The sequence below is a fragment of the Thunnus maccoyii genome, chromosome 13 (genome assembly GCF_910596095.1).
Source record: "Thunnus maccoyii chromosome 13, fThuMac1.1, whole genome shotgun sequence".
NCBI lineage: Eukaryota > Metazoa > Chordata > Actinopteri > Scombriformes > Scombridae > Thunnus > Thunnus maccoyii.
This window is the reverse complement of record NC_056545.1, coordinates 13,402,754-13,415,878: the sequence shown is the minus strand read 5'-3', so window position 1 is coordinate 13,415,878 and position 13,125 is coordinate 13,402,754. Positions and strand designations below refer to the sequence as shown.

Below are 13,125 nucleotides of genomic sequence, written 5' to 3'. Positions count from 1 at the left end.
CTCCCAAATCTAGTCAGTGTTTCAAAGGCAAATATTGTACTTTTTACTGTGCTACAGTTTGAACATTCTGACAAGTAGAATCTGTAATTATTTAATTTTTCATACAAAACATATGATCGGCCTCTATAACATGATGCATTGTTCAGCGCACGAAATCTGCTTCTTATCAAATCATCTGACTCTGTTAAATCCTTAAAGTCTTAATTCCTTTAAGAAAAAAACAAATCTGCTAATGCAGACAGATTTTACAACATGTTTTCAATACAATTCGACTTGTTTAAAGTTTTTTTTCTAAAATCAAGTTTCATTTCTCGTAACACTAATGCAGCGACCTGCCTCGTGCAGTCTTGTTTCGAGCGACACTAATTTCGAGAACACTTTCAAACAAGTTGGTTTAAATTAAAAACAAAATGATATACAGGCCTATATTATATAATATTGCACCAACAAACAACAAGCAATTTTTCTGAATGAGTACCTTTGCCTTTGATACTCTAAGTATATTTCACTGATAACGTCTTTGTTCTTTTACTCTATTAATATTTTACTTCTTCTTCTTCCTCCTCCAACACTGAGTCCAGTATACGCACGCACAGATCGAGTCTGTTTAGTCGCAGCTTCTATCTGATCCTTAGAGATAACACTATTTGTCAGGTCTGCATAACCTTTTGTGGCCCTCAGTCACAGGCACATCTGCCTCCTATGTTCCCACACACACACACTCTCACGCATGTGTTATGTGGTTTGATTCAGTGCAGGAGGTCAACCAAGAATTATTTATGAGTCAGGATCTTTTGTTGTTTTTCTGAAGTTGAGTATTTTCACCGTTGTGGTTTGGTATGTCTAGACCAGTTTCTCCAGAAACAAGGTTTACAATGTCAAAGAACCCCTTTTAAGACACAAGCCTGCCCCGTGACATCGGCCACGCTTCTCTAAAGGTTCACATATATATAATGAAGGGACACAGTGAGCTTCCAGAAGTAAGCTTGTGACCTGAAGTGTAAATTCCCAGACTTGAGGCGCAAAGAATTCCCCACTTGCACGAAAAATGTTGTCAAGGTGTCCTTGAGCAAGAAGCCCATGCATCAACTGTGTACAGTTAGACAGCTGCCACATGTAAATGGATACGAAATGGGGTGTTGATGGAAAATGAGCATGTAGGCCTGTATTTATCCTTCTCTGGATAAATAAAGCCTAATGTAAATTGTCAAGTTTTTCCTATTTTAAACACCAGTGAGGAATCCAGGGAGTCATTTCCATCGGTTTCCTTCCAGGCCTGATACCAGAGGCCACACCCTCCCCCTCTAGCAATCTATCTGAATATCTCCACAAGTTTCATTCAGCAAGCTAAATACCAGAGGGAAACATTAATGTTGTTTAACAAGCTCTAAATTTGAAGTGGTTAAAACAGACCTCTCTTCCTCTTCCTCATCCCTGTCTACCTGCTTCAGACTACCACAAACATTACATCACATTCATTTGGCAGATGTTTTTCCAAAGTCACTTACAGTAAATGCATTTGAGCACAAAAGGAACAAGAGATGTCATAAAAAAAAAACTGGAAGTACAACCTTTCCAAATAAACATCTAAAAGTGTGTTAGAGAGCTGGAGCTTCATCCCTTATTTTAGCACTTTTTTTTTTTTGGTCATACACACAACCTCACTTCCAGATCTATGAACACATTGTTCCATAAGGAAACCACAGCAGTTTTGACTGGCTATGTTGCCACCTGACTCGCCATGAAATACATTTCTTCAGCTTTTTTTTTAGATGTTTTACAAACAAAATTACATTTTACAACATTTTAAATCACATTTACAGCTTGTATTGATTTTTCTTTTCACTGAACACAGGTGTTAATGCAATAAACTCACAGCATGCTGCAGCTCAACTCAGTATTGCCTAGCTCAGCTCATGTCAGATTACTCCAGCAGTGCTGCCTGACGTTAAGTCCTATTTCTCTTTTACCCCCCCCCCCTCATACGTACACGCACACATACGCACACAATGCTCATCCTTTTATTGTGCAGTTCAGTCAGGTTTGTAACTTATCCACTGTGTATGCAGAGCCTGTCTCCACCTCTCAGTTCAGTACGGTCTGGTTGCGTTCAGCTGAGCTCTGCTCTGCTCTCAGGCTGCCTGTGTTCAGTGACATCAGCCTTCAAGTATGCAGCCCTTCGTGGCTGAGCCAGACGAGCTCGGGTGGCCCCATTTATCTCAAGGTGCTGTCTGTTCCCCCTTTACAGCTCTAACACGCTCTCTCGGACCGTCTGTCCTTCAGTCAGATGGGTTAGATAAGGGAGATCAAAGGTTAAAACGCTTACAACATGATCATTTTGTCTGTCCGTCTTTAGCGGGTTGTATATTGTTCATCTTCGAGCTTCTAGTTCCAGGATACTCTCTCCTAAATACAGATTGATTACAGAGTAGTTGTGCATGGTCTCTGCAACGATTTACTGTTGCAGTTATGATTGGAGATTATTTTTGGTTTTGTTTACAGGTTTGTGTAGAGCAGCTTGTAGCACTAAATCTGCTTGTATTGGGGAAACATGAGGATATAGCAGCTTAATTAAGAGAAATGGTTTTATAGCATTTATTCACGTTGCTTGTGCTCGTGGCTGTCGTGACCTTTCAGCGCTGAAGTAATAGAAAGGAGTAGCTTTGAAATGATTATGTGATTAAGCTGTGATTAAAACAGTTTATAGCTTTTCATGCTTGTTTAAAGCTTAGAACATTTTTTATTTTCATTCCCAACTGAAGACACACTTATTTTCCATACTCCCTATTAAATCTCTGAATGAGTTCCTTCCTCCGGTTGCGTCTTTTTAAAGTGCATCTTTTTCTCTCTGTGTGTAGTTTCTCATGCTTGTGAAGGATTATTCTTGAAACTCATCCTCACTGCAGGCCCTGATTACCTTACTCATAATGTTAGGCGATGGGTTTTATATCTGCAGAATGTGCGGAGGGTCTTTTTATGTTCATTTGCATAGGAATGTGAAGGCTTCAGCCTCTCTACCACCCAGCTCTTTCTACCTCTGACTGATGTCTCCCCGGTATGTTTTTCTCACATGTTATGTTTTGTTTTGTTTGTGTCCCTCAGAATGAAGAGAAGCGTAACCTGAGCTTGGGCGGCCATGTTGGATTTGACAGCCTCCCTGACCAACTGGTCAGTAAATCGGTCACACAGGGATTTTGTTTTAACATTCTCTGCGTAGGTAAGTACCAAATGACAGCGTGTGTGCAGCGTGTGTGAGAGAATGTGTTAAATATTGTTTACAATCAGCAACTCACAGAAATGCCAGGCCGTAACTACCGAACCAATCTCTACTTGATTTGTGTCCTTCCAAACAACATGTTTAACCACAGCAAAATAGCAAATTTGCGTTGTTTTTCCTGACATTTAAAGAAACGCACAGGCCTCCACTTGTGTCGCTGCAATAAAATGCCATGATGAATTACTCCCCTGTGACTGAGCTATTTAACACTCTCTCCCTTTCTGTCTCGTCTTTCTCTACTCCACAGGGGAGACTGGTATCGGCAAGTCAACGTTAATGAACACGCTCTTCAACACCATGTTTGAGAACGAAGAGGCGAGCCATTACCAGAACGGCGTGTACCTGCGGCCGAGAACATACGACCTGCAAGAAAGCAACGTCCACCTCAAACTGACCATTGTCGACACTGTTGGCTTCGGTGATCAGATCAACAAAGAGGATAGGTGAAGACCGTTTTCATGTTATTATCCTAAACCTCGCTCCCTCTCGTACATGCGGCTTGCTTGTACGAGGGTTCACAGCTGGATTCAGCTCGTTTTAACTTGCTTGTTTCAACTTGATGAATGCTACCTGCCCGTGAGCATGATTATTAGCATAATTAACACAGCCAAAATGCTATCTAAGGCTACCTGCTCTGCTCCATTTGTGGGTAAGTTTCATTCACAAAAATGTCTCTCAAAAGTAAAAAGAATTTCACACCTTGCAAATCTTGCTGAAAACCAGTAGACAGAAATTTAGCAGGGTCAGTAGTGGTATTAGAGGACCCAAAGAAAATAGAAGTTATCACTACAGCTGTCAACGCTGTATCATCGCAGAGCTGCACCATGACAGACATAACGAAGGAGCTGTTTAGATTCCAGATAACACTTTTTTTTTCATTTTCTTTATTGGACAGTGGACAATATAGAGACAGACAGGAAACAAGGGGAGACATGAGGAGGCCGGGGGGGTTCCCCAGGTGGAATTGACCCCCAAATAACATCTTTTTGATAGCGATCCATGTATTATGATGAAGGATCTTCATCTGGACCACCACTAACATAGAAAACCATGAGACCAATTGTTTGAGTGTGAGAATTTTTTCAAGCCAAAATATTCAAGCCAATGGAAAAAAAAAAGTTGTGAAACTAAATTGGCAAGCATTTTATTTCATATTACACATTTAAACTACAACTTCATTCACATGAAAGCGATATCATTCTTCGAACGAGCGTTTTTTGTTCTGTGGAGGCCCACTCGTACATTTTGTTTGTACCTAAAGGAAAACTCCAAGTACGAGAAGAAATGATGAATGTGACAAGTTCTCTCAAACCAATCGTATGAGCCACTTATGAACAAATCCGTTAGTAGGTGTGGTTCCTGCATGAAGCCCATTGCATTGTCCCGTGAGGCAAATTCTATTTATCATGCGTAAAACACATGCCTTAGTCTGTTTTTCATTTGACTCAAGACTGGTGTAACAACAGTTTTTCCTGTGAATCCTTTTACAAACCCAACTTTCTATTTGCAAAGAGACAACGCAATAGTTTTGCCCAAATTAGGTCCATGTTGCCTAGGGATACAAATGAGAGAAACAGATTTCTTTGATTTCTGCACATTCTTCTTTTCTCAGTAGGATGGAAATAGGATGAGGTGGGACAGTAATAAAGAGGAAACGGTGGATTTTTGGAACATTCAGCTGTGGTATGGAGTTTTTCATGTTGTGACCCAGCCAGCAAGCAAGCAGCACTCTCACGCCCTTTGATAGGAGCTTTCTCTGTAGGCCGTATAAACCAACATGCTGAAGGACAGACCCTGCAGCAGACTGCGAATGCACACTGAGAGAGCTCCAAAAGGTCAGAGTCGGTGCATTCCACAGAGAAGATTGAAGATAGATGTGAAGGGAGAGGACAGATGACTGTAAACACGGTGTTAGCGGAAGATGCAGTTATGTCTCACTCTGAGTTGTGAAATAGAATGTGGGAAGACTTGGTGTTGAGGATTTCACAAAGTTCATTGTGTAATCTCAGCTGTTAATTTAGGTAATAGATTTCAAATATGGTAGCAGACACTTCTTGTACGCCCAATCCTGCGGGTCACACTCCAGTCACTTTGAAGCACCGGGGGTCCCTGTGACCGGCGTGATGTAATGTTGATTCAGGAGGTGTCGCAGATGTTTTGATATCGCTCGATCCGCAACCATTTTTAAACATTTTTGCTTGTGGGCCTGTGAATGAGAAACGGAGGAAATGTGAAAACAGTGGTGACACCAGCTGGAACCAATGAGGCACAGGAGGTTTGTGGAGTTCCCAAATACAGCAACATAACATAAGCAGTGCACATGTTTGTTTGGGAACTACAGCAATATCTGTTCAAAACATTTTTTTTTTGTGGCGTAATTTTGAGGCGAGGCCGGTGGAAATTACGAACTACGCTACGATTGTGAGACTTGTATAATAAACCACAAGCATTCCACTCGAAAAAGGTTAGGCAGCTGTGATGCCGTTAGGTATGTGGCTGGTTTCTAATGGTCTTAACTAAGTAAGTTAATGCTCCAAACAAGCCTGGTGTAAATGTGGCCTAAAACATCTTTAGAAGTTTCTCATGACCCACCATAATCAGGCTGGTGACCGTTTGGGGGTTGAAAGTTGTTAAGAATAGCTTGTGTGTTTTGTTGACTCATAGCCAGTAAATGTGTGTTAAAGTGCATTGTAATGGGAAGAAAAATCTATATCGGCCATGAAACACAGTTAATAGCAATGTGTTAATGCCATGTGAGGATATATTACTAATTAATTTATAATGATGCATACTGTTTTTCTTTATGAGGTGAATCTGCTTCAGCATTCAGACAGTTGTGGTGTCTTAAAAAAATAATCCGTTTTTATCCTTGAGTACTGGTCAGAGTTGTTCTCCACTAGCAATGCAGGTCATACAGGGTGTTGTGGACAAAAAAGCCACAAAATGCAGACTTTGCTTTCGATGAATTCCTGTACATCCAGAATTGTGTTAAATTTGACGTACCTCTCTAGTCTTGTTTCTGTAGCTGCACATCTAAAGCATTTATGAGTAAATACTTAAAAAAAAATGATGTTTTCAACTTGCAAATTCCTAATTTTCACTGATTTACCGGTGATACTGGAGGCTACAAAGGCTAGCACAGCGCTGTGAGAGAGGACAGGATGTTGTGCAGCCACTGTGTTCTGTTTCAACCAAACTCCCATAAGCTGAACACAAATTTCATGCAGCACTAAGCTTGTACAGCTCAAAGCTGAGATCTTGGCATAAAGTCAGATCGCACAGTTATTGAAAACATAACTGTCTCGGTTCATTTCCCCAGTGACAAGTCCATATTTCCTTTTGTATTCATTACCAACGCATGAATAAGAAGACAAACATTTATGCTCTTACCCGCAGATATAAATCCTTACAGTTTCTCTCTCTCTCTCTTCACAGTTACAAGCCCATCGTTGACTACATTGACACCCAGTTTGAAAACTATCTACAGGAAGAGCTGAAGATCAAACGCTCGCTGTTTAATTACCACGACACCAGGATCCACATCTGCCTTTATTTCATCGCCCCGACAGGACACTCACTCAAGTCTCTGGACCTCGTCACTATGAAAAAACTGGACAGCAAGGTACACACAACTGACACACATTCGCACATCAATATTTATGCTGTGATCTTTCCCTTTGGCAAACTGTCTCTGAGTAACTAATCAGTGTTGCTGAAATCCTGCCTCCCTTTCACTGTGACTGGTGTGCATTTCACTGAAATGTGGAGATCCCTGATCTTTTTGCCCAGGGTGTGGACTCTCTGTGTCCTGAAAGAATAAGCTATAAGAAACGAACATGAAAGCTTCCATTTCAACATATAGGATTGCAGGAAAAGTTCACATGGCATTCTTGGGAGCGAACTCATTTGGCTGTTTCTGTGGAAAAAGGATTTAGACTTTCTGCAGCTGAGATTTTGGGGGAGATCTGCTACATATCAGCAGTGTCACACTTAAAAGCCAACATATTTCTTCTATTACAGTGATGTAATAAACAAAAAAAAATGTTAAAAATGCATCCTCATCGTGTTCATCTTACTCATTCTGAGCTCTGGTTTGACATATTTTCAGTTTTTCAGGTCAACACACATCAGTCAATAGTCACATTCAGAACCACATTGATTTGTGGCTCTTTTCGTCGCTCTTATGCGAGTATTAGAACACAGATTATTGGATGGTGGATCAGTGTTTTGCCGTACATCCAATGAGCCCAGCTCACTGGAGACGCAATCACTGGCTTGGCCTCAATTAGACAACTGGTGGAAAAAATCTCATCACAACAGCACTTGGAGCGTGAAAGAAGGGGAGGGGGAGTGAGGGTGAGGGTTAGTGAGGAAGGAGAGTCAGAGCCCTGGAGCCCTGTTATATTTGTTAAGCTTTTATTATTTGTATTTTATTTGGTGAGATGTGATCATAGCTTAGGTTTTTATTGAAATTTCGTGTTGGTTGTTGACTTTCTTCAGCCTGCTGAAGGCATTGTGGCTATTACTATGTATGCTAACTACAGATCCTCTTTTGTATAATTCAAAGAAATGAATAAGCATTTATAATAAACCCAGAATTTCTATAGAGCTATTGATACACAGCACCAGTTGAAGGTTTGGACATACTTTCTCATTCAAGGAAATGGAAAGGTGTCCAAACTTTTGACTGGCACTGTAGATGTTTTCTTTCTGCTTGATAACACACTGGACCAAATTCAACCTGTTGACATTTTGATAAAGTATTTTTGAAAACAGCCCAGTGTGAAAACACAGCTAAAGCCATTCAGCGGTTTTTGACTAACTCCAAAACACTATAAGGTTCACAGATCGAGTTTTGTTACATCAGTCAAATTGATTTACAGCTGTATGACCCCTGAGGTTTTGTTTACAGCCTCCCCGGTATTTCAGTGTATAGATATTATCACTGATAACATTGCTGTAGAAATGACTACGTGGCAGATTCAGTCCTGTGTGTGTGTGTGTGTGTGTCTGGCGATGCAGTGATAATAAATCCAGAACAAAGCAGATGGTCATCTTGTGACCAGAACCTGCTGGCTTACCTCAGCCAACTATCAATGCGTGGCTGTGCATCTCTGCCAAATGTCTGCTGGTACTATTAAAAACAATGACTGGATTCCTCAGCCAATTGTAGCTCTTAAGGGACAGTTAGTTTTATGAGGGCCTCAGAAAGAATTATTTTGTCCTACTAATTGCAGGTCTCAATGCTGCTCTAAACTAAATCAACACATAAATATTGATTTCATATATTCACTTAACCCATTACGACCTAAGGCATTGTTTGAAAGCAACCTCCTAAAACCTGAGGCTAAGACGGGCTAAGAGTGCTGGAAAAAAACAAACAAAAAAATGCATCCCATAATGCATTTTGCCTTTCCCGTGTGTATTTTAGCGAAAAACACACTTATATTGCATCTGGCTATAAAGGGAGAAGCATGCAAACATTGCACCCTGTTTTAAAGGGATATACACACAAATGTTGCATCTGGTCTTAATGTGTTAAGATACAAAGGTAAAGTTTTAAATCATTTGATTCCCTTTTCAGTCATTTTGAACTCATCCTCATCCCTAGAACACCCAGACTTTGCCCAAGGACCAACTGTTTCTGTGGCCAAAGTTATGATCAATGACAGAAGTCCTTCTGCTGTTTCAAACAACAGAACAGAGAGAACTTCACACAGAAAGGGCCGAGATCCAAATCCTGGACTTTTTTCTCGCTGTGAGGCGACAGCACTGACCACTGAGCCGCTGTGCTATCTTTACCAGCCAACAGAGTGATCAAAACCTGGCACCCTGCGTTTACCAACTGTCTCCTGATAACATTCAAACCACCACAGCATACACAGCCAATTCTCTGTACCCGCTGCTTTGAAGAAGACATGATAGCTTACCTGAGCTAGATACAGTATCTTTATCAGTATGTGAACCACAGCAAAGCAGTTAACATGAGCTAAATGTGTTTGTTACCTGCCGTACTCGCCTCTAATATGAGTGAAAAATCTCCCCCTCTATTCATATGAACCGAACTCTCTTTCTTGTGACTGTCAGGGACATTTTAGTCACTCACACGCCTCTTTCAGTTCCACTGTGCCAAGAAGTGTCGAAGGTATAATAAAACAACAATGTTGGCAGGCACTTTTGTCCAAAATGATTTACAATATGGTGAGCGCAACAATAGATGCAACCACCCTGTTTTAGAGTGAGTGGGTGGCCATGGTGACCACCGCTCTGACATCAGTGGGTCTGTCCCAGAAATCTTTCCGCCATGTGAGCTACAACCACTGTTTTTATGTGAAAGCAAGCCTGTGTTGAATGACCGCAGTGTGGATGTGACACTGTTTTTGTTTTACGGGCTTAATGGACTTGTTTATGCAGTGGTCACTTGTTATGTAGAATGTCTGCCTTGCAGGCAATATTTACAGCAGCTACTCTTTTTTCATTGTTGATTTAATTTACAGGTTATTTCTGAATTAAATGATTTACTGTTTAGTCTGTAAAATGTCAAATACTGAAAAAAGTGGCACCTTCAAATCTTTGTTTTGTTCAACTGACACTTGAAAAATTAAAAGCATTCAGTTTATACTGATGTAAAACTGAGAAAATCTGCAAATCGTCACATTTCATAAGCTGGAACTAGTGGTAAATAAGTGAATATCATAATTGATTAAGATTAATTTCCAAAGACCAATTAATAGACTTAGCACTAAAATAAGTTATAAAAGTTACCATGAACAAATGTCTTTTCCCTGGGAGACGTTTTAAGGCGGGTTCCAGCTTTATCAGAGCAGAATTAGGGGTCACATTCACATTTTGCTTTTTGTGCTGAGTTATATTCATGTAAAGGAAGAGAGGGGGGGGGGGGGCATTTCTGTGGGTGAATATTAACTTTTATCTGGAAACCAGAGATAAATGAATAGAGCTGCCCTGTCTGCCAGATAGTCCTGTCACAGGAAAAACCAGGGAAGCAGACCAGAAACGGCTTTTCCCCTCAGTGTGTAGATTTTGCTGTCAAGGCTAGACAATGGTGTTTTTCTTGTAAATGGTGTACGCATCAACCCCCCCCTCCCTACAGAGGGTGGTTGAAGGCCCGGCAGAGTGTGCTGGATAGAGGCAGGAATAGAGATAAGAGTCTGATGGAGGTGTCCTTTGTTTTAAATGATTTTTTTTCTTGAATGGGAGGAAATTATTACAAGTTAGTTATCTTATGTTAGGATGTAGATGATGGATCATTCCTACTGCTAATCTTTAAAATGTGACACGATTTGTTTTGTCAGTCAAAATGTGCGTGGTTTTGTTGTGACTAAGGTGTTAGTATTTTCAAATATTTATCTTTTGGTTTGTTTTTGGACCAGACGAATTGGGTTTAATGTTTAGGATTAAACCAAAATGCCAGAAATAGGCTATTTGAACATCAGCTTATTTATTTTCTGTTTTATTTTTGATGATTCATTGATTATCTTGCATGTGAGTTGTTCTGATGTGGTTTAAGCTACCCATCTGGTGCCCTTACTTGTCCAGAACAAACAACTATTTGGGAATACTCTTTGGCCAGCTGGGAAAACCCGGTTGTGGGAAGTGAACAAATATTACCGTCCCCTCCCGCCTCACTGACCATGTCAAGACAATCAACTCCCATCTGTTCCGTACAAGGCCTTTGTCAGCACTGGGTAGCAATTAGTGAACTCAGTTTGTTAAATAAGGGTTTAACATGATACTGGCTGCCCTGCTGCAAATTAATGATCCAATAAAGTATGATGAGCCTGTAATTTGACTCCTAACAAGTTGTTGCTCTTGCTCAGAGGCACACTATGGAATTGATGGGTAAATCTGTGGGGAATCTTCATCGTCCTCCCGGTTAGTGATGTGGGTAATGCAGCCATACAGAGGAATGCAGACAAACAGTGTGTTTATCTCTGTGCATCTGCTGCTGATTGGAGATGGAGCCTGGTTTGTTTTCATAATCACTGTTTGTTTTATGTATCTGTCGGGGTTCTGACTGAGCTTTTTATTGCTGCACAGTGTTTACAGCATATGGTCCTGTATGCTTCCTCAGAAGGGATGTGCGTCTCCATCACTGAGGTCAATGCGATACAACATATGACATATGAAGCGACTACCAATGTGACACGATACAATTCACCCTTATTGATTCAACACGGTGCGATTCAACGTGATGTGAAAGAATGATGTTATTTGATTTTATTTCATAAGCACACAGCAAATCATAAATTATCTAAAAAAAAAAAGTGCGATTTTTATTTTACATATTTGTTTCTAGTACTGCAACCCAGTAAGCATCTCATTTATGCTGTTTCTTTTTGACCTCAAAAAAAAACAAACACTTGGACCGTTCACAAACAGGCCTTTTCACAAGTGCTTTGTAGTGTAGTTTTCTCTATCTCCAGTTTAAATCCATATACACCGTGACCCAAATGATTACTGTCAAAATAGTCAAATAATCCACTTACTCCAACGTGCGGAACAATAATTCTAGAGCATAAGTTCCACCTGGAACGTTTTGGCGGCGCGCCACTTAGCTGTAGCATGCTAGCACGTTTGAGAAACAGTTTAGAGAGGAGGAATCAATCTAAATATCAAATTATTGGTCACATTTCTAAATAATAAAGGCATAGGGCATCTACTAATATTTATTTACAAAGATATTAGAAATGACGCATTGCGAGCTCATCCCAAATTGTATCTTGTGCAAACTTTTTTTAATCAGGGCAGTTGCATGGTGAATGTTTATGCCGGTGCACCAATGCGAACCAGTGAATCTTACCATCTCTATTCCTCAGCCGTATTTAGCATTGTGCTTTGCTGGGTTTTTGTTTTTAATTAGGTCTTCAGTATGTTAAATTTAGCTTTTTCACATGTGTTTGTTTATGAACCGGTGACGAAGGGAAGTTAATTGCTGTGGTCTGTAATTCACTGAAAACATCTGGTCGATTCTCTGTGCATCTCCTCTTATCATATTGAACTCGACGGGTACGTTTTGTCCTGTCAGCAATGATCATCAGGCGTGAAGTTGTATGTCAGACCAGTCTAAAACAAACCATTACATAAAAATTCCATTTATACACTTTCACTCAAAGCGGCTTTTTATACAGGAATGCAAACATTTCAGCTGTGCGAGCCTGGTGAGGCTCAAACTATAAGAACAATGACAGTACAATGCTCTACACATTTTAAAATAACAACCCTCTTCTCTTTCTCGTCATTCTTTCCTCAGGTCAATATAATTCCCATCATTGCCAAAGCGGACACAATCTCCAAGAGTGAGCTCCATAAGTTCAAAATAAAGATTATGAGTGAGCTGGTGAGCAACGGCGTCCAGATATATCAGTTCCCGACAGACGATGAAGCAGTCAGTGAGATCAACGCCTCCATGAATGTAAGTTATGTTCTCATGCACTCATTAAAAAGAGTTTATCTGTGAGAATGCCTGTCTTTTTTTTTTTTACCTCCCCTTATCTTTCAGTTTAATGTAGACTATAACATATGCCCAAACTTGTAGCTTGTGCCTGTGGCGGTTAAGACATGTTGAAAAATAATGCCAGATGTTCTTCCCTTTACACACAAGGATATTTTTTTTGAAAGTAATAGCTTTTATAGACTTGCAACACTCACAATTTTCAGATTCAAAAAGATATCCGCATGCCTACTGACATAGTAACATTGTTTTAGCACCACATGTGTTACACATCTGGTAATGGCAGCATATGTTGACACCAGTTTATTTGCTTTTCACACAGACGCTGAAAAGTAATGTTTCTCTTATCTAGACACTTTCCACAAATCTCTTAAGT

At 40.2% G+C, this 13,125-nt stretch overlaps 1 protein-coding gene across 1 annotated transcript in view; it reads left to right on the top strand.

Moving 5' to 3' along the window:
• Positions 1–13,125, top strand: part of sept8a (septin 8a) — a 31,192-nt gene that overhangs the window by 6,118 nt on the left and 11,949 nt on the right. Inside the window, exons 2-5 of the mRNA XM_042430336.1 lie at positions 3,103–3,217; positions 3,525–3,720; positions 6,713–6,899; positions 12,549–12,710. Of these exons, the coding sequence (XP_042286270.1) occupies positions 3,103–3,217; positions 3,525–3,720; positions 6,713–6,899; positions 12,549–12,710 (660 nt within the window). The remainder of the gene's footprint in view (positions 1–3,102; positions 3,218–3,524; positions 3,721–6,712; positions 6,900–12,548; positions 12,711–13,125) is intronic.